The 26,144-nt window shown below is 40.7% G+C and overlaps 1 protein-coding gene across 1 annotated transcript in view; it reads right to left on the reverse strand.

Annotated features, from left to right (window-relative positions):
* Positions 1-12,068: 12,068 nt before the first annotated feature.
* The window catches only part of LOC308697316 (CD209 antigen-like protein C), a gene marked incomplete at its 5' end in the record, with an annotated part of 31,783 nt that continues 17,707 nt past the window's right edge, over positions 12,069-26,144 (reverse strand). The window contains 6 exons of the mRNA XM_081376499.1: positions 12,069-12,472; positions 12,588-12,697; positions 13,319-13,473; positions 13,605-13,676; positions 13,996-14,037; positions 14,155-14,202. Of these exons, the coding sequence (XP_081232625.1) occupies positions 12,298-12,472; positions 12,588-12,697; positions 13,319-13,473; positions 13,605-13,676; positions 13,996-14,037; positions 14,155-14,202 (602 nt within the window). The 3' untranslated portion in view covers positions 12,069-12,297. The remainder of the gene's footprint in view (positions 12,473-12,587; positions 12,698-13,318; positions 13,474-13,604; positions 13,677-13,995; positions 14,038-14,154; positions 14,203-26,144) is intronic.

Genomic DNA, 26,144 nt, shown 5'->3' on the forward strand with positions numbered 1-26,144 from the left:
CAGTGTCCCTCAACCTCCAGATCATTAAGACCAATCCAGTGCGTCTCGTTAATTTTAGACACCAGAAAATCCTAGTGGAGAACATTTGCTTTTGTCTTATTGCAGTTGTTTAAACAGGATCAAGGTTGTTTAATCTTCTATTATATGTATTATTTCTAACTCACCTGTACTTCTGTGTTGTTTATGGTGACCAGATGAGCTTCTGATGCTACACATGAATCACGACTCTCAAACCACGTCTGCTTTACAGAGGAGAAGAAATAACACTTTCCACGACGTGGTGTCCAATAGAGACGCGCGGTTGGCGGTCACAGCCGCGGACTCCGCGGATAAACTGCGGATCGGGCGGATGACGTGACGAAAATGTATATTTTAATTAAATTCGGGCCGGTGGCGAGCGGTTGAACCAATCAAATGAAAAATAGGCTATATGTATACACCAATCAGCGGATGGCGGGCGGGTGCTGTTTTGAAAATTGGTTAAAAACGTTGGTGCGAATAGATGGCGGACGGATGATGAGTTTTGTGATGCGGTTGTGGATGAAATAATAGCCCATCCGCGCATCTCTAGTGTCCAACCCTCCTCGCAGGGCTTACAAGATGGAGTTAGGAATTCTGAAGCAGTGAATTCTGAAAATCATGTTTAAATGAAGCAATCTCTGCCTTTAACAGTATAGTAAATAAATACAGAACCCAGACCACTGACCAAAGAAAGCAGCAACCCCATGTAGAGAAAGAGTGAAGCAGCTTGAAAGTAGGTTAACCCACTCACCAGTGCAAGAAGAGAGGCAGTTTTTAACTCTCTGGTACTTGTCTAAGAGCTCTCTCTCAGAGTCTGATGATGCAGAAGACACTAATAAACAAATGAGAGGTTGTTTTAGTCTATAAAAGCCCGCTGGTGCCTCTGGGTAATTTTTTAGCAGTTTTATATCTATCAAGTGTTAACAATTGCAACCCACAGGAAATCAATCCATAATCTGAACCATAACTCTCTTGTATAAGTGTATAACTGCCTTAAATGTGGCTGTTATCATCAGAGCAAAGATCAAATAGAGCAAGAATTATACTCACACATGAACCCCAGAACACTCAGACCTCCAAGAGCCAAAACAAGAGAGACACCGAGGACGATCAGAAGAACTTTAGTCCGCTTTGAGGAAGTAACTTGATTCCCTGTGATTAGAAATCAAATGTCATGACTGAATTCCAGCATGATTCAATTGTACAACGTTGATTATTTAAAGGGGGGGTGAAATGCTCATTTTCACTCAATCTCCTGTTAATCTTGAGTACCTATAGAGTAATATTGCATCCTTCATATCTCCAAAAAGTCTTTTGTTTTATTAAATTTTTAACAGAAAGATAGGCTGTACCGAGTCTTTCCGGAAAAAACCGAGCGGCTGGGGGCGGGCCGTGTGGGCGAAGCTAAAGCTGTGCTAACGCGCCGAGCTAGTGACAACACACAGAGACATTTGTTCAACAAACAGTTTTACTCACCGTCCGGTTCCAACGCACGACCGCGAACCTTTATCATTGTGACTGCTCGATCCTTAAGCATTAGACGATCTGCAAATCCGTCGATCTGGGCTTTGAAAACAATCATCGTCGAAATGCAGGGAACAACAGTCTTACACAACTCCGTTTATGCTCTGAAAAAACAAACTCCATCCACGGGTTCCTTAACGCTGGGTTCTTTGTGAATCTGTGCAGGGTTGTCTTGCCCTGGCAACCAAAAACACACTTCTTTGGTGACATTGACTTCCCAAAAGCCGGGCAGGGCGCTTTGATGGCGAACTGCTTTCACTCTCTTGCTCTGGTCTACGAGTGCGCGCGCGGCCGCGATCTTACCGGAGAAGTGCCCTTAGGACCCATATAAGGAAATTCCGCCCTATCTTACGTAAGACAGAGCCATACTCGAAAAAAACTTTCCGAAACTTGTGACAAACCGGAAGGAGTATTTTTGGAACAAAAATACTCCTTCAATTGTACAACTTAGTTTTTGAAACTTTGTCCATGTTTAGCATGGGAATCCAACTCTTTACCAGTGTAAAAAACTCAGTATGCATGAAATAGCATTTCACCCCCCCTTTAATTTAATTGGCAGAATAGTTTGGCTTGAAAACATTCACAGATCATTTTAACATATACAGGTTTTTTTTTTTTTTTTTTAAATTGCTTAGACACTAAAAGTGGAACTTGAGGCTCACTCAGTGAAACCATTCACTCGTGTACTGAATCTTCAGTCCAAGTCTGCAAAACCCATTTTAAGTGTTTGCTGCCAAAAAGCTCTTTTTTGTTTTGTTTCGTTTCATCTGACCGTAGAATGTTTGAAAAGTAGCTGACACTGCTGGAACTTCAAACGGTACGGGTTCTATGGTCAGATGGGAATCTGCAGGATCTGGAGAGATTCTGTATGGAGGAATGGTCTCTGATCTCTGAACAGGTGTTTTATACTGAGAATGAGAAAGCAGTGTGTGATAGGAACCAAACACAAATAGAAATTTGCAGGAAGTTATAAAAACCTCAGACTCAGTGATCTCAATCACAGTTTTTTCCCCAAATTGCTTAGACAGTAAAAGTGGAACTTGAGGCTCACTCAGTGAAAACATTCACTCATGTACCGAATCTTCAGTCCAAGTCTGCAAAACTACAAGCACATTATACGCTTTAAACTCAGTTTGCAATTGTAAAACAAACTAAACTCTAAACACAGTTCTCAAAACTAACAGCTCTTTTGTTTCATTTGGGAAACACTGCCATGTCACACTCATTTACTATATAAATTGTATAAATTAATTATATAAATAAATTATATAAATTGATCACTGAGAAATCAAAACTTAGTGTTTTGAGAAAGAACGAAATGTTGTTTCACAGCAGCTTCACAATAGTAACACATTCAAAACAAATTCTGCTGTAAAGCAGTGTCACAAGCCAAAAGTGTCATTATTCAGCTCAAGGCAGTTCAGTATTGATTCAGTTCAGTTCATAACTGTGTAAAATTAATCAGTACTGTATATACAGTGTATTTGTGCACATTCATGTACGTGGGAGAAACTCCTGTGACTCCACACTGAACAAGCAGCCTGGTCTCATTGTAAATACGAAGGTTAATACCTGCTAAGTGCACCTGCTTTTCCTCCTTGGCACGTGATCGGTGTTGACGTTGAACAGTGCAATTGGTCAAATAACAGAGGAGCCTGACATAAACGTAACATTATTACGATTTTACAGATACAAAACTTTAACTATTTAAGAATCTTTCATATCACAAAAATATCTGTATAATTTCCCTTTTACTATTTTATAGATAAATGTAAGATCCCTTAACCCTACTCCCAAACCTAAACATAAGTTACCCATTTTATACAGAATTTAAAAAGGATGAAACGTAATGGACAGAGATGTGTAGGGAAATGGCAGTTTTACAGTTTTTTACAAATTTAAAATGCTTGAACTTCTTTTACACACAAGCTCAAACAAGACCAAACCAATGGATTTTTACTGCCAGATTTACCAATGCTTTACAGTTTTTTATGATTGCTATGACAGATTTTTCAATACATTTAACAATTTTCCCAAACTCTTAACACAGTTAGCACTACATCCGTCTGTGTAAGCTATACTATTAACACATTTCTTGTTGCTTTAACACAAAATGCATACAGTTAACACAAATTTAAAATGCTTGAACTTCTTTTACACACAAGCTCAAACAAGACCAAAACAATGGATTTTTACTGCCAAATTTACCAATGCTTTAACACTGTATGTCAGAACACATAACACTATGTTCTAAACCTAACCTTACAGGCTAAAGTCAAGGTAAACAGCTGTTCATATTGTGAACTGAAACACAAATATATCCCCTGTATTTTATTATATTCTTACTGAGAAACAGCTCATTGAATTATGCAAATAATTAGAAGATGACTCTTTTTTTCATTCTTCTGGTGCTTTTTCTGTTCGTATATTTTGTATTTTCACATTATTCCATTGCTAGTGAGAAACAGCTGATTGAAGTTATGCAAATATGGGACAATGTGGCATTCCACCATTCCCGTCTAGTCACAGCCAGGTTTGACGCACATCAGAGGATGATGTCCATTTTCCTTGCCCCTTACTTCCCTTTCCTCAACCCCATTGAGGAGTTTTCTCAGCCTGGAGATGAAAGGTTTTTGACCATAGTCCACAGGACCAAATGTCCCTCCTGTATGCAAAAGATGCTGTAACCTATACCAAGACATCACAGCTGAACACTGCCAGGAGAAGGCAAGCCAAAAGATTCTTCCCAAGATGCCTTGCCAGGGAAGATATCATGTGTGATGTGGATGAGAACATGGACAAATGCAGAAGACCGGGCAGATTAGAAGATGGCCTTTTCTGTTTGTATATTTTGTATTTTCACATACAGTAATACTGTAAATGGCAGCTATATTGCATATTTTTGTTATCTTGCAGAAATCTCCTGTTGCAAATAAAGCCGTTACTGCAGCAATTCTGTCTCTGTCTTCTTTTTTCATAAACCATACATTCTATAAAGCTACTCTAAGAAGGGTCATTTATTTTGTTGTATTGAATTTCTGCTGCAAAAAACCAACAACAACAACAAAATGCATGCATTTACATTACAAACAAAACAAAAATGTAGAGAGACTTCAAAAAAAAAAAAAAAAAAAAAAAGAAACTGCAGTGCAAAACACAATCTATGATCAATACAATATACTGTCTGTTGTATAAGGGCAGACCTGACACATATAAAATAATGCAGTTTTTGTAATTCCATCTGATGTTAGTGTTTTTTTTGTCATTGTGTTATGATTGACTAAATGTTCCTGTTGGAAGAGAACATGTGTTAGTGTTTTGAATAATTATTTGATTTTGAGACATGTTTGCAGTGTTTTGGTAGACATAGTGTATTGTGTTAGTGTATTATTGTATTTTGAAAATTAGTTTTGGAGTTTAATTTACAATGTGTGATTTTGAGCATGAAATTAACCGTTTTGCCAATTGTGTGTTTTAGGTGTGTTGGTGCGTTAAGAGTTTAGGAAACTTGTTAAATGTATTGAAAAAACTGTCATAGCGATTGTAAAAAACTGTAACATAACTATGTGTGCAGCTATAAGTCAAAATGGTGTTGTTCACCATCATGCAACCCTAGGCCCATATAACACTGCACACATTATTACATTCCTGGACACCTTACATGACATGCTCACTAATGTTCAGAGACCAGAGCAGACCAGATACGTCATCATATGGGACAATGTTAGTTTCCATAGGGCTGCTTTGGTCCGCAACTGGTTTACAGATCATCTACTCTTCACTGTACTCAACCTCCCCCATACTCTCCATTCTTGAATCCAATTGAAGAGTTATTCTCTGCCTGGAGCTGGAAGGTCTATGACCGTCATCCCCATCAACGCATAGCCCTTTTACAGGCAATGGAGGAGGCATGTGGGAATATTGACCAGGCATCATGTCAGGCCTGGATACGGCATTCCAGAAGATATTTTCCCCTGTGCCTTGGACTAGAAAACATTGCATGTGATGTAGACAAAATTTTTGTGGCCAGACCCAGAGAGACGACACGATGTAGACTGATTTTTTTATTTTATTTTTTTTATTTTTTTCAGTGAATTACTATTTTGTGTTTTGACTTGGAAAAAAACACTTGTGTTTGTTTTGATGTGTGTAAATAAACACCAATACTTGAAGTTTGGATCCCTGTATGTTTACAGAACTATGACAAAAGTATGACCTCAAACTGACATAGCCTACCTTGTGCACAGAGAAAGCAAAAGCCAGATGTGTTTTTTATTCATACCATCAGTGTGTAGTTTGCGCATTATGTGCTTATTAATGTGATGGCTTGTGTTAACTGTTTGATACGAAAATACAATTTTTACGAAGGTTTGAAGAGTTAAGCAAGGTTTATTAGCTTTTGCAAGAGAACTACAATGTTTTGCTGATTTGTTGAAAGGTTTTCTTATTTGTGTGTAGAGTTTTGCAAAAATAGCCAATAGTTATGAAAAATGTGCTTAAGCCATCAGAAAAAAACTGTAACATCTATATTTAGTTACGTTAAATCAAAATACATTATTTTACAATGTGGCATCCGTTGAACAACCCCGTACTCAGGAACTATTAATTATAAATTATTCCAAAGTGAACTGAAAACAATAGCTGTTGATTATACAAAATTATACATGCAAACGTTTAGAAAAAGACACCCATCTCATGTCTCTTTTAATGTGTTCTCAGCATTACATGCTTCTCTCTTTTGGTATATTATAGTGGAGAAAGAACACAGAACTTTAAAATTGATACACGTCAGCAAATTATATATAGATTAAAGTATTTGTATGTATTTATTTACATTAATTACAATATTTGAGTCATCGATTTAACAGGCCTAAAGGAATCATATAATTCTAATTATTCATCAGTTAGGTACGAACAGAATGAAAACAATAGCTGATGCTCAGAAAAATCATACTGTAAATGCATTCTTACCCATGTAAGGAGAACTTTTGTTGTTTGCAGAATTTACATCATCATAAATCATTTCCATTTTACTAAAAACAGAACAAAAACATTTGGTGAAGTTTAAAGTGTTAGTTTACTTGCAGCGAATTGTTCATTTGCAGCACGTTTGAGCTTCAGCAAGAACCAGTGAGGTTCATTCTCGTGTGTTAACCCAGGGAACAAGACTAAATAACCTTATGTCATTTTTCTTATGTAGATAAGTAAATGCATCTTGATTTAAGAATATATTTCAGATAATTTGACTGGAAACAAGACAAAAATGCTTTTTTTGCTGTGCAGGTTCATTCATTCATTGCGCATAGCCTGTTTTCTATATAACATCAGGGATGCAGAGCACATTAGTAAGGCCGCTGTATGCAGAGAGGCAAGTTAAGTGTGCCTCGCTCTCTCGCTCTTTCTGAGAAGTTTTGTGTTGTTTCCTGGGTACAAACCGTGAGAGTCATCAAAGAGGGGTTTTCACACGATTGCAGGTCAGTGGTTAGAAATCAGTTAAAACGAAGCTAATCTGATAAGGTTAATAACATCTTGCTGTGACCTCTGAAAGTAACCTAATATTTAGAATTTCCTTTAGAATTTCCAATTTGGTGGATGCATTGATGACATGCACATTCCCATCATCACAATTAACTGCCGAAAATGAAACAGATTACTGTATGGAATGGAAGGATGCCATCAGATGGAAGGGTAGAGATATAGCCTATGCCATAACCACCACCACAGCTGTCAAATAAACACAAATTATTCACAATTTATTTGGTCATCTTTATTTCCTACAGATACAAAACCAACAGTTAATCTTTTTCCTGTTAGATTTTAATATTCTTCCAATACTTGGTATTGTGGAGATCTCCTCTCCATCCCCCCATTTTGCGAGAAGTCAAATGTTAATTTCATTACCCTAATTAAGAAATGTAACCGGTTGCATTAGAGAACATTTAATTATGTGAAAAGATCATTTGACTATGTGGAAAAAGCTGCTGCACATTGAAATAGACATTGAATTATATTTATTTAATATGTCAAATGTTTGTAAAGTCATGTAGCTTACAGCCATGAACATTATGGGCCATTCATACACACGGCGCAATGCGGCGCCAGGCTTTAAAGGGCCCCTATTATGGATTTTTGAAAATGACCTTTCATGTAGTGTGTAACATAGCTCTAAGTGAATGGTTATATCTAAGTGAATCGTATATAAAGTTATTGTCTTTCAAAAGTAGGAGTCGACTCTGAGTCAATGAAATTAATTGTTTTTCAAACGAGTCATAAGCCGTTTCGTTGTGACGTCAAGATAAAACATTAGCATATTGCCCGTCCACTTATTGCGCGCGCAGACACCAGGGAAAACTTAAACCTCAAACCTGCAGCTGATTCCTGTGGATACTGAATAGTATGATGGGAAGTTCGGATAATTTTACTGTCTCTCTTGTTCGATCTCGTTCATCAAAATGAACAAATCTTTTTTTGAGTCATTTTGTTTTTTGAGTCTTTTTTTGAGTCACAAGGGGCTTTAAATGTTATACTTTTAACTGGCAAATTCCCCGAACACACCCACCTACGCAATCTTGATCATTTTCTGAATTAAGAAATCATTATAATGTAGTCAAAAAATAATTTACAGGGAACATAAATAATTACTTTACCTTCCAAGTCTTTCGTTCATTTGTCACATGACAAACGCAATGGACCGTTCATGAACGACTCATCACTAATAGCATCATGTCGAGAAGACACTGTGCTCTACAATGTGAAGGTAAAGCCAGTTTTTGTTTTGTTCACTGCCCAAGGACGAGCATGTGAAGAATCAGTGGTTAAAATTCATCTTTACCATGATATCACAGCAGTATAATCCTAAACTTTTGCTGTGTTCCCTTTATTTCACTGACGACTGCTTCTCAAATCTTAGAGTTCAATGTAGGATTAGCAAACCGCTTGCTCTTGAAAGATGGTGTTCAAAAAACTTTTGAGTTTTATATTGTGTAGGTCTCCTGCTTACTGGCTAACTCACGTTATCACTGTCTTACTGAAATACTTCTGCTAATCAGTTTGTGGGCCACTATTACCAATAACTGTGTCTATTAATGCAGATCGTCTGTCATTCTCACTACTTTGAGGAAAGATTAAGCATGGAGCAAGATTTGTTTTACCAACGTTTATGTTACATCAGTCATTCACACTAGAGCTCGGCTAATGTATACATTGCATACATGCACTGTTACTGATACAGTTTCCACGTGTTCACCACAATATATAACAAAAATACTCTACAAATAAATTAGTACAAGTAAAATAATTGGTTTGTTGATGGACATGCACTTGTTAATGCTGATGGTGAGGAATGACAGTTGCAACATCTCATAATGTACATCAAACTGAGTAGTGTATCACTGAGAAACGTCCTGCTCGAGTCGTCCTTGCGATGGAGGTTTGGGTTGAATAACTAGTTCTTCCAGTGTTTCATCATCGGACTCGCGCTCGGATTGATATGATAAAATCGACGTCATTGTTCATTACTAGGCTTGTTCAACTTCATGCAGCTCTGCGCAGACCGATCGGCGGCTGACTTGAAGCAGTGCATGCCGGTTAGAAATTTTGTCCGACTTGATACAGCGCCGACGCCACGTGACTGTGACGTATGCCATCAAAGTACCGCAAGAGCAATTCGAGAGTAGCCGGAGAACTCAGCCAGCGCAGCTTCTCAAGAGCGGCTGCATGTGGGCTGATGACGACACAGCTGTTCCACGATTGGCCGGATTCACCGCATGACAACGATCACGTGTGTTTCGTGTTTATTCGAACACCTTTAGTTCCTCTAAAAGCTCACAAATCAGTTTTTTATAACAGTAAACACTCTATTCATGTAGTTGCGATGGTATATTGTGTCATGCTTATCAAATTAAAACTGATTAAAAACGTAGACTCCACTTCATTGATAGTAGCTTATGTTGAACTTTATTCTTGTTCAAACAGACGCTGTATGAAGTAGTACATAAAGTATTGAATGAAAATGTCTCTGAAACATCTGTGTATTATTTGGCAAATATTGCATTTGTTTCACTTCAGCTGTGGTAAAGTATGCAAACACCACGTGAACGGTCACTACGGGAACCAGATAGTGTCCGACTTCACGTCTCCGTTTGCAGCTCCTCCCAGCCTGCACGCGGCTACTCTCGCTGATCAGTTACATCCAGCCGCAGGCGATGTCGAACACACCTACTGTCTTTAGTTTATGGTGTAAGAAGCCTCAGGACAGCTGACGTATGGCAATGGGCGGTCTTGTTTTCGACGCGCGCGCTGTACGCGGTAAACCAATCACAACAGACTGAGCTGTCCGGCCAATCAGAGCAGAGTAGCTCACGTAAAGGCGGGATTTAGAGAGATTGATTCATCTGACGAGTCGATTGAGAATCGTTGAAAATGTGGCGATGTGCAAATGTATATTATGAGGAAATTAAAAAGTTTTTTGACCTTTGATGCATGTAAACCTGTTGTAGGAGACTCCAAAACAACATTAGGAAACTTTAAAATAGCATAATAGGGGCACTTTAACCTCACGCACAAGCAGATCAGTTTCCTCTCTGGAGAAGCGTTCTCCCAGCAAACACAGAACGTTTGCACAACGTACCCAACCTTCCAACAGCGTTTTAACAACATGACCAAAAGGTTGCTATAACTACGTTGTGTGGTGAAGGTTGTTACAGTGTTGTCACAAATACCCCTTTTCCACCAAGGCAGTGCCGGTGCCGGTTCGGAGCCGGTGCCTACTTGCGAACCAGTTCTTTGTGTTTCGACAGCCAAAGAACCGGTTCTCGGCCAGGAAAATTGGTTCCAAAGCGGCACCAACTCTTTGCTGGACTAGAACCGTTCTTTTACCACGTCATGCTTACGGCGGGGGCTGGGGGCGGGGTTATTGTCGAACTACTTCTTGAACGTAACCTCCGTCTAGTAATCCAGACCAGCAGCACAAACGTGGCCTAAACGTCTTCTTCTGACCCCAATATAGGATCGCAATGCCAGGAGAAACATTTGCAGAAAGACGATGTAGTCCGCCATTGTAATTGTTATGCTTGAAGTTGGCGCAAGCGTTTCTAGGTAAGCTAAGACGTAGCCTATGGCAACGTACACAGTGACGTAACGACGTCGTTCGCTGGGCTCTCTAGTCAGTGGAAAAACAAACGGGTTCTGAGAAGTTTTGCAAGTTGAACCAACTTTGAACCAGCACCAGTTCCGAACCAGTTCTTTTTTGGTGGAAAAGGGGTAAATGTTGACTTTAAACCACCGTTCAGGGCCATTGGCTCATTTTGTAATGCTCGAAGGTGAGAGGCTTTCTAAGTGAAAACCCATTCGTCATCACGACGTAACTCGTAGTGACCACAAAAGGGAACTGATGCTACACTTGATTTTCAAATAAGCAAATAATTTTGACTAGACTAATATAATAACAATAATACAAATTTGTTACATTTATATAGCCCTTTTGTATTCAAGCACTTTACATATGGAAAGGGAAATCTCCTAAACTTTTATGTGCAGAATCCTCATTCCTCATTTTAAATATCACTGCCATTTAAATAGATAATTTTATTTTACCTCACTGTTTGGAAAACCACAGAGGTAGCATGAATATTTGGGTCAAGTTTGTCACTGGCCATAATTCTAACCTAAAAAAAAAAAAAAAAAATCCTGGTTGGGAACAAGTTGGTATAATATAGAGTAAATGTTAGTTCTGGCAGGTCACGTTAGTCGAGCTTGCATGAGCTGACTCTCAGCTGATCTACATTTTAATACAACGCCTATCACCGTATACATATATAAGCTCCTTCAGTATTATCAGCAGCTATCGCGTTTCTCAGGAGCTGATTACCCTCTTCCCTCCCCAGCTCCACCTCTCGTCAGTCAGGATTTGGCATTCTGATTCCCCTTGAATCAGAATGAATTCTCAAATGATGTTGTACTTTAAAATCTTGAATTAGTGACATCTGCAATACATTCATGTTGGTTCTGTTCTGTTTACCCTTAGGGGGGTTATTGCTGCTCTCCCTGCTCTTATCCATGCTAGGCTGTATGGATGCACAGGGAGTTCTCGCCCAGAACAGAACCATACCACAAATCCAAACTGTATGCTAATTGTCAATCAAATTTGATGATAGTGGTACTGACAGAACTACAGTTATGTGTTTTGGAGAAGTGTTGAAACTAAACTCGAGTTTGACACCCTGTGCTTGACTCTTGTCTTTGACCATTACCACCATGTTTTTCAGACGCACATTTTTTTAAATGGCGTATCAAAAAAGTTCAACTTTTATAAATGCGTCTCCATACCCTGTACGTTTTTCCTTCCACTATATTTTACTATCTCGAGTTTTTAAAAGAAAAAAAAGTGATGTGTGAACTGTGAACTGTTCATTCAGCTTTAGTTCTATTTGAACGGCTGACCAATAAACGCCAAATCTACCTCTTCCAGCGCACTGCTATCAAATGACTACTGTAAATGACATACTGTCATAACAAACATCCATGGCAAAAGAAAAGTCAGCCCCTGTTTTTAATTGGCATAAATGATTACTGACACACATGATTTAGAAACGATGTTACACAATACATATTGAAATGCTGGTGATGTCAGGGTACGCAGTGTGTGTACTTTGTATCCAGGCAGGGCTGCCATTACATACATGTATTCACAACAGTTGGTTTGAGTAAATGACAGAATGATAACTTTTGGGTGAACTATTCAGGAGGGATGAATTAAACCGCTGCAGCAGCTTCACACACAAATCTTTTCTCTTGGAAACAGAAAGCATCCATCCAGATTTCCGTATCTCCCCCTGGATGTCCCAGACTAGCACAGTCTTCACCGGCAGGATGGCCTTCAGTCCAGTTATCAGGCTCACTGACTCCATCCTCTCGTTTCATCCAGAATCTGCAGGACGAAAAAAAAACAAATTGTTTCTGTTTGGCAGCAACCTGCTAATTATCTTGATGTATTGGTAGTTGTAATGCAGAGGTTGTATTGTCAAGATTAATGAAGCTCTTACTCTGCTGAATCATTTAGTGGCTGGTTGTTCACCCAGACCCAGTGTCCCTCAGTGTCCAAATCATTAAGACCAATCCAGTGCGTCACTTTAACTTTAGAGGTCAGAAAATCCTGATGGAGAAAAACATGTTTTTGTCTTGTGATATATTATAATGCACATAAGGTTTAGAGCAGAGATATGTGTAGCCTAATATTTAATGTCAGTGGGAAAACAAAATTGACTATTCATTGGGTTTGTTGAGAATGATTAATTGGGCCATGTTATTCTAAATTAATAAAGATTTTTTTTTTTGTAATCTTTAAAAATAACATGAATAACATGCTCCACTACTGAAACTACTTTCCTTTTTTAGATATCATGCATCAAATTTAAGGCTTTTGAAATGTTTGCTCGGTGAACAAGCTAAGAACAAGTCTTTTGAACAAGATGCTCACTTTCACCCAATCTTCTTAGACCATCAGAGACTAAATTTAACCATGATCATCAACTTGAGGAAAAAAATATTATTATTTCTTTCTCTACTTTTCTGTAGTAGCCAAATCTATATTATACTGTACTTGGCATTGTGTACAGCAAATGTAGTCACACTGACAAATTGTTATGGGATGTTTCTAATTTCCAAGTAACTGGAAAAATTGCCTACCTTTTTTGTTTAACTCAGAAATACATCATGTTACAGAAGAAAAAGGGATTAATATACTGTAAATGAAGTGTTGAAGTGCAGAACACACCTGCTCTGCTTGGCTGTTTATGATCACTAGATGTCCTCCTCGACTCACACAGTGATCTCGACTCTGTGTCCAGTTCATCTTGACCGTAGAGAAGTAGTAGCACTTTCCCCCAGAATAAATCCAGTTTACGGCACAAAGTGCACAACCTGTGCTGGCTTTTGAGAAAGAGAGACAATTCAGTTATTCAGTATTTCACTCATTTTTAGTAATTGTGATTATTTATAGTACAGTATGTGTGTAATGAATGTCTTTTAACTTTGCACAAGGCTCAAATCTGAAGACATACGATTTAATCTGTTCAGCTTTCTAAGTGCTTCCTCATGCTGGTTGTGGAGCGCATCAAACTTTTCTCTGTAATCTGCATGAAAAGGCCAAAAACAAACACAATCAGGATGAAAATGAGCCATTCTTCAGAACACAATACTCTTGAAGTTAATCAAAGTTTGGTTCAGTGTGCAGAACACTTTGTCTAAGCCTGTGTCATGGGTGTGAAAGAGAATTGCAGTCTGGTGTAGTTGTTTGTGAGCCATGATGACTGGTACAGAGACAGTGAAAATATGAAAAAGGAAGAAAACAAATGGTTGGAGAAATGTTCAAATGACTGACTTGTATTTACAGAACAAAAAAGAACTGTAATATATTTTGATATGTATGAATCTGAACGTAACTTAACTTACTGGTGTAGTTGGCTGTAAGTTCCTCAAGCTCTCTTCCCATGACTGGTACAGAAACCGTTATGAAGAGAATGGTGGAGAAAAGAAAACAGACAAAGTCACTCTCATATTCATGTATCTTTGTGCACAGTTAATGTTGCTGTACTGTTGTATTTTACTCACTTGTGCCATTCGTTTGTTGGGCAGACAGTTTCACTGAAACACTGATATCTGATTAAAGACATGCACAACAATGCACATGACTTAACTTGAAGATTAAAAGCAGTAGCAGTGATGCTACACACACACACACACACACACACACACAAACACACACACTGTTTGGATTTAAATTGGCAAATGCTTAAGTCTATGATTGGATGATTATTATAATATTGTTCCGAATAAGACGATGGTATTTATGGCATACCATAAAAATAACCTGTAGTTCTCATTTCCAGTAAATCTCACAATAACTGATTCCTCACCTTTTGTGTGTGTGTGTGTGTGTACAGTGACAGATGTTGGCATGACAAAACAATTGGTGATCCGCATTACCTATTTAATCCAGAGGGTATGAATTTTTTTCCCTAAAAAAACAGCAGTTTCTCCCTGAAGACAGAGGGCAGGTGCTGGGCAAGACTTTTCTGCAGCATAATGCTAATCCATTACACCACATCATACTTAAGCAAGGATATTGACAGGCAAGTTTGTCAGTACCTAGCCAAAATAAGAAATGATGGGCTTCGCTGCTGGTATGTTCAGCTCTTTGGTGATATCCAGTGCCTTTAGCTGGATGACTGCTCTGACTACATACTGACACACTTGCCTGTCAATTTCTTCTAATCTTATACACTGACACGCCATATTTTTCATCTGCTTAATGAGTTGTTTGACTCCTCTGCATTTATCACATAATGTTTGTATCATAACCTCTCCTCAGTTGCTGGTTCACTTGCCTGACTTTTAACCTCTCTGTTCTCGGCGGTCATTCGCCATCATGAGGTCACATGGCACTGTATACTTCCCTCTCTCTTTCTTGCTTCCTGGGGTTTTGATGATAATTTTTTATGAGACATTATTTCTGAAATCTGAACCCTTGAATCAACACAGAATTTCTGTCAGCAACTATTCCTGAATTTTAACATGCAGTCTTTAAAAAAGAAATGGGATGAGATTTCCAAATGGTGTCTTAACTACCTGAACTTGTTTAATGTTTTACAGAATGAGTGATTTATTCGACAAATTGGTTTAGACTTTTGAGAATTTGGTTCAGAGAATGGGATTTAGTGTTTTAGCAATTCAGAAAAACTGTAAAAAATAAAAAATTATACACACACACACACACATATATATATATGTGTGTGTGTGTGTGTGTGTGTGTGTGAAGGCTAATTTGAAAGATGTATACAGTAAATAACGATAAACAATCTTTAGTTTAGCTCACATAGACTGATGTCGTGTGCACTGTGTGAAGAGTTGAAAAAGTGACCAATAAGAAACTTGTCTTCGCGAATGTAAAAAAATAAAAATAATAATGTGGCATTTTTTTTTTTTTTTTTTTTTTTTTTTTTTTTTTGTCATTTCAAGACAAGAGCTTACAGTATTTCACAATTGCTAAGACACATTTCTTGAAACCTTCAAAACTTTAAACACAAAACCCAGTCTTTATACTGTACATTCACAAAACCCCTGACTCTTCTGGCAAAATCAAACACGTGCCTCAAAACCATTTGATCTGTTCTCAAAATCAAGCAATGCTTTCAAAACATAAACACAACCAGTCAATATATAAACACTCATCAGCATTCATTAGACACTACATCAAAAAATTGAGAACACAGCATCCAGGGCATGTAGTTACAGAGAAAAAAAATATTCATTGCATATAAAAAATAATTTTGCCATAAATAAAAGTAAATAATTCACAACTCAGTACAGCAAATATATTGCATACTGTAAGTACTGCAAGTAATACAGTATTGAATGTCTGTATTTGTAGTATAGAAATAAAGTAAGCCCAATGAACAAAGACAACTCTAAATGAAAAGTGTATTACACAAAATATTGTGCAATTGCAAAATCAAAGTCAATGAGAGCCTCTTGCTAATGAGAACAAAGGAGTCCTTCCACCCTCATTTGGTAGTCTTGCAATTCTACAAAAGGGAAAATGCTCTTACAAATGTATACATACAGTAACAATAGTAATGGACATCACATGTAAAATGTATTGTAAATCTTTTTTTCTTTTTTCCCCAGTCCCCTGACAAACTGATGTACTGTATCAAATGTATACAGTAAACTTTCAGTCGCACAAATTAGAAAAACAATACATTTACCCTTTTCTCTTCTCTGAATGTCCTGATTATGGTGGCGACAGAGAATCTGCTCAAATTGGGTTGTACTATTTGTCATGCTTCCCTCATTGTCATTCCATGAACAAGAACATGGTCTATCACAGTTGCCCGAATTTGATCTGAAATTACTATACTTGGTCTTGCTCTTCGTTGTCCTTGTACTCTTCCTCCTATTCCACCACCTCTTACACAAACTCTTCCTCCTCTGCCTCTCACATTGTTTCCATCCATTGTTGGAATCAACATTCAACGTACCTGGGCCCCCTGTGTACTCTGAACTGACTTATTTTCTAGATAACTGATTTGATCACATCATTAGAAACAAGTGTGAACAATTTTGAGTTGTTGTGTGTAAACGATGACAGCAGTGTTGTAGTTGTGTTTAACTTTTGCCACATGTATTTACCATTTTGCAACACAGTGCAAAATGTATTTTAGTGAGTGAGAATCTGTTTAGAGTTTTGCAAAAAGAGTGGATGAGATTTGCAAACAGTGTCTTAACTACCTGAACTTGTTTAAAGTTTTGCCTACAGAGTGACTGATTCGACAAATGGGTTTAGGACACTGACCATTGGGTTCAGAGAATGGGGTTTAGTGTTTTAGCAATTGTGAAATACTGTAACTTGGAATGGGTTGGAAGCCTGGATCTGCTTTAGGGTTTTTCTCTTTTCCTGCAGAGATGACATTGCTTGTGATGTGACAAAGTCCTCAGGCCGGACCCAACATGAAGACATGATGCTGAAGCAGAATGAATCTCTCATTGACCTTGATTTTGCAGTTGCACAACTCTTCTGAGTGTACTTTACTGTAACATGCACTCATTTAGAGTGTTTTAACCTTTTTGGCTTTTGCAATTGTGTCACTGTATTTTCACTGTATGCAAGTGCTGAATATAAAGACATTCAACAGGCCTATATACAATATTCAGTATACTATACTTGCAGTGCATACAGTATATAATTTATTTACCTTACTGTAAGTTGTGATTACTATACTTTTTACAGTTTTTCTCGATTGTTTACACACATTTTCTACTTGAGACACAATGACCACAATATGTAACTCATTCACCAACCCCCTGAACCAATTCTGCTAAACTACAAGCACAATTCCTGCTTTACACTCAAATTGCACTTCTAAAACACACTTTTTTCAAAACACTACAAACAATTATCTGCTTTTGGCACAATTTTCATGCAGAAAATATCTTGTTTTCACAAGGAACTGTCACGGTTCATGAATCGGCTGTCTCATGCTGACGTGTCTGCGTGAGTGTAATTGTGTGGGTGTGTTTACTCGTTGTGTTGATTAGTGTCACCAGCTGTCATTAATTCCAGTTCCCTTTATATGGCCAGTAATTTCCCTCTCATGTTGTCAGATCGTTGTGGTTGTTCCTCGGTGTGTGTGTCCTGTTCTCGTGCCTCATCTGCTAAGTTCTTCGTGTCGTCTGGATTTCGTCAGTTCTTTGTGTTGTCTGGATGTTCCACGGTTCCTGGGTTTCACTTGAGCACGCCACCACCGCACCACCACCAGATCGCCATCTCGTCCCTGCTTCATTTGCCACCTGAGTGTTTGTCCCCGACCTGTGTCTTTACATCTGACCTTTATTAATAAACTGAGTTTTACTTGCACCTTGCTTCCTCCTGTTATTTCCTCACAGGAACACACTGCCATTCAAATGTGCACACTGACTCATCACAAGGGCAAACACCAGTCACGCAGTTTTACAATTAGCAATCAGAGCTTTAGCATAAAAGGGCAACAGGTGAGCTCTTCAATGGAGCAATGGATGCCAACACTGGATTTTTTGTTCCCTTTCGAAAGGGAACTTTACACTACGTCAGAATGACGCTATGGGGGACGCCTCAGGCGTGACAGGTGTCTGAAGTAAATATCAACTCACGTCAATCATGTTGACCGGCGACAGCCCGTGAATCATCAGCTTGATTGATTAACGCGCGACCTGGATGTATAAAAGGGGAGCCTTGCACACATGACAACATCTTTTTCGTCTTCAGGGACTGTTTTTGTCTGGTAAGATTATCGCTTACAGAGTATTATGATGAAACGCGCAGAGAAGAAGCAGAGCTTCCGTAAGTGTGCAGACCCGTGCCCAAGGTTCTTGACGCCGGGTGACACACACGATCTGTGTGTTGTTTGTTTGGGTGAAGAGCATGCACGAGAGGCTCTCGAGAGAGCTTCTTGTGCGAACTGTGAGAGTTTTTCTTTGAAGACTCTCCGCTCTCGTCTGACCCTTTTCTCGAGGGAAGAGGGTTCAGCTTCTGAGCCGCGTGGTGCGGGTCCCGCTCGGGCTGAGGCTCAGCGGCGACTCTCATCATGGGGGTCTCAGAAGGAGCTGGCCGAGCGTCTTGAGAGGGAGGTTCACCTCTCAGACAGCTCGTCCACCGACGAGAATGAGCTGCAGGTAGATGATGACGTGTTATTACTATCACCAAATGCGTCTGCAGCTGCTGCTCTTCCGGACGGGCAGGAAATGATTGATGTGGTCAGTCTGGCAGATACTGAGCCATCTCAACCATCCTGCCCTGTGTATGCGGAGTTGGTGGATGTTATGGGGCACGCCACCGACAGTTTGCAGCTGCTGTGGAGGCGCGTCAGGGAAGAAACCGCTCGTGGTCGTCTCGACGATCGGTTTCTTTCCAGCCATAGGCCACCAGCTCAGGTGAGCCTTCCATTCCTTCCAGATCTCCATGCTGAGATCAAGAAGGCATGGAAGAACCCGTACTCTGCTCGTATCCATCCATATCAGCGGGGTAGTTTCGCTGCTGTACAGCGCACAGATCGTGTGTGTCACCTGTACATGCTCCCAATGAGCCAAATAATGAGAAAGAACCAAATCTCTTACCACAGCTATGCAGACGACACACAGATCTACTTAGCCCTATCGCCTAACGATTACAGCCCCATTGACTCCCTGCTTCAATGCATTGATGAAGTCAACAGCTGGATGTGCCAAAACTTTCTACAGTTAAACAAAGACAAAACTGAAATCATTGTGTTTGGAAACAAAGATGAAGTTCTCAAGGTGAACGCATACCTTCACTCTAGGGGTCAAACAACTAAAAATCAGGTCAAGAATCTTGGTGTGTCTTTGGAGTCAGACCTTAGTTTCAATAGTCATGTCAAAGCAATAACTAAATCAGCATACTATCATCTGAAAAATATTGCAAGAATTAGATGCTTTGTTTCCAGTCAAGACTTAGAAAAACTAGTGCATGCTTTCATCACCAGCAGGGTGGATTATTGTAATGGACTCCTCACTGGCCTTCACAAAAAGACCATAAGACATTTGCAGCTCATACAGAACGCTGTCGCCAGGATTCTTAGCAGAACCAGAAAATATGATCATATCACACCAGTACTCAGGTCATTACACTGGCTGCCAGTTACTTATAGGATTGATTTTAAAGTATTATTACTAGTATATAAATCATTTAATGGCCTAGGACCTCAATACATTGCAGATATGCTCACGGAATACAAACCCAACAGATTACTCAGATCATTACGATCACATCAGCTAGAAGTTCCAAGAGTTCACTCTAAGCATGGCGAGTCCGCTTTTAGCTATTATGCCAGCCGCAGCTGGAACCAGCTTCCAGAGGAGATCAGATGTGCTCCTACAATAGTCACATTCAAATCCAGACTCAAAACACTTCTGTTTAGCTGTGCATTTAATGAATGAGCACTGTGTCACTGTTTGTCCGACTGTTTATCCTGTGTCTTATTTTAGTTTTTATTCTAAACTGTTTTAATTATTTTTAGTTCTTTCTTGTTTCTTTATTTTAAACTGTTCTTTATTCTAAACTGTTTTAATTATTTTTAGTTCTTTCTCGTTTCTTTATTTTAAACTGTTTTGTATATTCTTATTTCTTCTGATTATTTTTAATAGTATGTAAAGCACTTTGAATTACCATTGTGTATGAAATGTGCTATATAAATAAACTTGCCTTGCCTTGCCTTGCTGTGGATGGAGCGGCAGAGCCAGGGGCGTGTCTAGAGGGGGGGCACGGGGTGGCACCGGCCCCCCCTAGAATATGATTGGCCCCCCCCTGGTGCCCCCCCCAACATCATTGGGCTAGATTTACTGTCAACATGACAATGCCCAACGCCATTGGATCAGAGCGCTGTCAATCACTGCTTGATTTGCGATTCGCAGGAGCAGAATCTCTGGTCCGCGTTTTTCAAACAGGAGTCAGGAGAGAGACACCTCGACATGTCACTGTTTATGGTATACACATTCAATCACAGTATATTATATTGTTAATTTCGTTGACGAAAAATGTTCGCCATTATTTTCGTCAACGCCATTTTTTCACAGACGAACACGAGACGATAACTATATCAAAAACAGTTTTAAATGACGACAACTATGACGAAAATGTATTGACATTTTCGTCAACGAATAAAAAATAGACGAAAATGTTAGGGAGGGATTGGGGAAGAGATCCAGTCAGAACTGATTTGCGTTTGTGGTACGTTAGATGCGCACATTTGAATTGTAACGTGCTGATCTACCCAGCGGCACACGAGTTGGAATGCGCTTGATGCTGCATGTCTCACAAATCGTTCAAAAATGTAAACGTCTGGGAGAAAGAGAAGGGCAGACATATGGACAGATCTGAATAAGAGTGACGAAAGAGAGCTTTATTCGGTATGTTTTTCTGTGTACGAACACACACACGCGCGCGCGCGACCCGAAGAGTGCAGCCCTGCACATAGACAGCTACGCGCGCTGCGCGCAAAGGACTGAATTGAGCTCTCTTTCGCGTCTGAATGGACAAATACACACAACATGTCCGTTTTTGAGAGTATTCACGTAAACACAGTCGGTTATGTCTTTACAGAACGTACAGTTGTGAGAATATCGGATGTGCATTAGCAGTGCAATTGGATCTGCACACTCGGTCTTAAAGTGACAGTGCGTAATAAACCTAATGCCTTCTGTACACTTATTGTTCATTATGAATATGAATATGAATATTGTTCAAACAACAAAATAAAAAGATAAAAGCATTCACTGCTATTTAATAATAGCTTTAATAAAGATTAATTATATTTAATTCATATAAATAAATATATCTGCTTGAAAGAATAAACAATGATGTATGTAAGTAAAGACTGCATAATCATTAATTGAAAAAAAAAAGACTGTTCTACTTTAGGAGAAGTTTTTCCAGTTGAATTTTCTGATTTCCCATGGGCCCCCCCTCACTGGTTCTTGGTCCCCCCTGTGCCCCCCCATTTATAAAATCCTGGAATCGCCCCTGGGCAGAGCATGGGTATGTGTCGATGCCGCCCGTTGACGAGACGTTGGCTAACTATCTCGTCTCTGGGCAGGCATCGACACTAAGAGCTCCTACCCTGCCATCCAAGCCACTTAAAACAACTTCGCGCTTGAATGGCAGAGCATACACTGCAGCGGGTCAGGCCGGTGCTGCTCTGCACACACTCGCTGTGTTACAGGCGTACCAGGCCGACCTGCTGCGGGATCTCGACCAGGGGGCAGGACTGTCCCCTGAGGCGGTTATTGAGCTGCACCGTACCACGGATCTGGCTCTCCGGGCTACTAAACAATCTGCTGCCGGCATTGGCCGGTCAATGGCGGCTATGGTGGCCACGGAGAGACATCTGTGGCTTAACCTGGCCGACATCGGGGAGGAAGAGAAGACCTTTCTTCTCGATTCGCCGGTTTCGCCCGCTGAACTTTTTGGCCCCTCCGTTCAGACGGTGGTCGAAAGGTTCAGGGAGGCGAGGGTGCGCTCAGCTGCATTTAAGAGCTGCATACCGCTGAGATCCGAGTCCGCGCCCAAACAGGCGGGCAGGCCTGGCCAGTCTGGGTCTGAGGGCCATAGACAGGCCCAGAGGGCCAGCGTCTCTTCTCGTGCGCCTCCTCCTTTCCGGAGTAGGTCACAGAGGAGACGCAGTTCCCGCAGGAAGAAGGATCTGAGGGAGGTCATCCAGCAAAAGCGCACTCAGCGGCGCTAGGGATGATCTCCCCGGATGCCTTCTTCTGATGTTCCCCAGGCGTCTCTTACATCAGGCCTGGGGCTGGGTCTATGATGAATATCATGTCTGATGGCCCCCCTTCAGCTTAGTTAGTAGGAGCGCCTCTTTCAGGCATGTAAGTGGTTAACCCAGGTACTCTTTTGGAAAAGAGAGAGTTCCTGACGTGTCTTTACACGCCGCAGGTGTACTGTCTGGTCTTCTTTGTATAATGTTTTTTGTGCGCAAATAACATATTTCTGTTTCTCTTACAGACCCAGTATCCTGTATAGAGTTTGGGGGCATGTTTTTGGTAAAAAAGGTAAAAAATCTAGGTTTTTTGGAGGTGCTGTATGGCAGGTAGTAGGCCTTTGCAGGCCTCCTTGACCAGACAGTCCTCTTCTAAAAAAAAAAAAAAAAAGGGGATTGTATTTGAGAAAATCCTGTATTTTAGCTTCCATATATTGTGGTTGAACTCCCATATATTGTGGTTAGCAGGTCAGAGGCCTCACTAGGCCTTCCTGAATATGAGCTCCCACACACTGTGGTTTAATATGTGTTCCCACATTCTGTGGTGATCAAGTTATAGGCCGCACTAGGCCTTCTTGAATATGAGCTCCCACATACTGTGGTTGAATATTAGCTCCCACATACTGTGGTTTGCAGGTCAGAGGCCTCACCAGGCCTCCCTGGTTATGAGCTTCCACATGTCAGGTTACAGGCCTCACCGGCCTTCCTGAATGTGAGCTCCCACATACTGTGGTCATCAGGTTACAGGCCTCATCCGGCCTTCCTGGTTATGAGCTCCCACATACTGTGGTTGGATGAGCTCCCACATACTGTGGTTATCAAGTTATAGGCCTCACCAGGCCTTCTTGAATATGAGCTCCCACATATTGTGGTTGAATATGAGCTCCCACATTCTGTGGTTATCAGGTCAGAGGCCTCACCAGGCCTTCCTGTATATGAGCTGCCACATTCTGTGGTTATCAGGTCAGAGGCCTCACCAGGCCTTCCTGAATGAGAGCTTCCACATATTTTGGTTGAATATGAGCTCCCACTTACTGTGGTTATCAAGTTATAGGCTTCACCAGGCCTTCTTGAATATGAGCTCCCACATACTGTGGTTATCGGGTCATAGGCCTCACTAGGCCTTCCTGAGTATAGCTCTCACATACTGTGGTTGTATGTGAGCTCCCACATACTGTGGTTATCAAGTTATAGGCTTCACCAGGCCTTCTTGAATATGAGCTCCCACATACTGTGGTTATCAGGTCATAGGCCTCACTAGGCCTTCCTGAGAATAGCTCTCACATACTGTGGTTGAATTTGAGCTCCCACATTCTGTGGTTATCAAGTTATAGGCCTCACCAGGCCTTCTTGAATATGAGCTCCCACATACTGTGGTTATCAGGTCATAGGCCTCACTAGGCCTTCCTGAGTATAGCTCTCACATACTGTGGTTGAATTTGAGCTCCCACATTCTGTGGTTATCAAGTTATAGGCCTCACCAGGCCTTCTTGAATATGAGCTCCCACATACTGTGGTTATCAGGTCATAGGCCTCACTAGGCCTTCCTGAGTATGAGCTCCCACATACTGTGGTTGAATATGAGCTCCCACATACTGTAGTCGCCAGGTTATAGGCCTCACCAGGCCTTCCTGGTTATGAGCTTCCACATGTCAGGTTACAGGCCTCACCGGCCTTCCTGAATGTGAGCTCCCACATACTGTGGTCATCAGGTTACAGGCCTCATCCGGCCTTCCTGGTTATGAGCTCCCACATACTGTGGTTGGATGAGCTCCCACATACTGTGGTTATCAAGTTATAGGCCTCACCAGGCCTTCTTGAATATGAGCTCCCACATACTGTGGTTATCAGGTCATAGGCCTCACTAGGCCTTCCTGAGTATAGCTCTCACATACTGTGGTTGAATATGAGCTCCCACATCCTGTGGTTATCAAGTTATAGGCCTCACCAGGCCTTCTTGAATATGAGCTCCCACATACTGTGGTTATTAGGTTTGAGGCCTCTCCAGGCCGTCCTATGAGCTCCCACGTGCTGTGGTCGTCAGGTCACAGGCCTCACCGGCCTTCCTGAGTTTTAACCTTCCACAATTAGTGGTCACCAGGCTTTAGGCCTCCTCGGCCTTCCTGGTTATGAGTTCTTTACATGTCAGGTGGCAGGCTTTAAAACCAGGCCTTCCTGAATGAGAACTCCCACGTATTGTGACTATCAGGTTGCAGGCCTTAGCTGGCCTTCCTGTTTTTGGGTTCCCACTCACGGTGGTTCCTTGGTCACAGGTGAGCCTTCACATGTCAGGTTACAGGCCTCACCGGCCTTCCTGAATGTGGGCTCCCACTATTACTGTATATTGGAGTGATGAAGTACGTACAAACCTTTACTTCATTCCTTTTCGGTACATACGCTCTGTACCTTCTTTAACTCATGCTTATGGTAAGTCGCACGACTTACGTCTTGATCTTTCTAAATTCCATTTTTTATGGTAAGGGTCATGCGCGTATCGCTTCTGTCCCTTCCTATGTGGCTCAGACCCTGGTTTTCACCTCGGGTCCCACTCTAGATGCGTCCTGTCGTCACTTTATTACGACGGACGCCTTTCTCTAGCTAACTTTCACATTCTGATGAGCTCCCACACATTGTGGTCACCGTGTTACAGGCCTCACCGGCCTTCCCGAGTATGAGCTCCCACATGCTGTGGTTGTCAGGTTAGAGGCCTTATCAGGCCTTCTTGGGTTCAGAATGGCTAAGTACATGCACTTTCTTTCATGTACTTTCTATTTCATTTTTTATGGTAAGGGTGTGCGCTTTTTTCCCTTTCTGAATGTGAGCTCCCACAGGTTGTGAATAGGCCTCTCCGGCCTTCCTGTTAGGAGTTCCCACATGTTGTGGTCCCCAGGTTATAGGTCTCTCCGGCCTTCCTGATTTGAGCTCCCACATGCTGTGGTCGCCAGGTTAGAGGCCTCACCGGCCTTCCTGATAGGAGTTCCCACATGCTTGGTTATAATTGAGCTCCCACATAGTGTTGTTAGCAGGTCAGAGGCCTCACCAGGCCTTCCTGAATATGGGTTCCCACATACTGTGGTTGTACAGATGTGGCCTTTAAAAATGCGCGTCTCAGAGAGAAGAATGCTGCGAGCACTTCCGAAATTCTGCGGGATCGTGCAGAAGGGGGATTAGATGTTGGACGCAGGAAATAATAAAAACCTGTAGATGGCAGTCGAGTTTCATGTGGCCATACTGAGTTGACGAAGTATGACGAATACAATGTTTTCTTTTGCCAGTTACATAAACAGTCACATATTCTTCATAAAAATCTGACTCAAACGCGCATCATTTGTCTTATTTTTTTTTCTGTGTACTTACAGTAGAAGAGACGTGATGTAGGCTATGATAACTGAGTCTTATAACACAATAATTTGCGAAGACCTTTGAAGAGACCGAGATCATTTGCGCATTATCATTATCTAATTTTACATTTAGTTCATTTTTGCATCTTAACGTTTTAAATAGTTTTAACATGGTTGTAATGCGCTTTTCTGCATTACTGTACAGTACTTTTTATATTATCATGTTTCCCTTATAGGCGTCGATTTCGGTGGGGACGGTGGGTATGCACCCACCAGATTTCGTCATGAGTCATTTTGTACCCACCACTTTTAACTTCAGTCCATAATAATTTGACTTTGGGTTCTATTGACCGTTTTCAGTGGTTATGATGAGCTTAATTAATTTAACCTGAGATGTGCGTTATATCGCCTTTTGATCATTCTTTGTGTTGTCGATTTT

Source organism: Scardinius erythrophthalmus (assembly GCF_964197995.2).
Source record: "Scardinius erythrophthalmus genome assembly, chromosome: 10".
In the NCBI taxonomy this organism is placed as follows: domain Eukaryota; kingdom Metazoa; phylum Chordata; class Actinopteri; order Cypriniformes; family Leuciscidae; genus Scardinius; species Scardinius erythrophthalmus.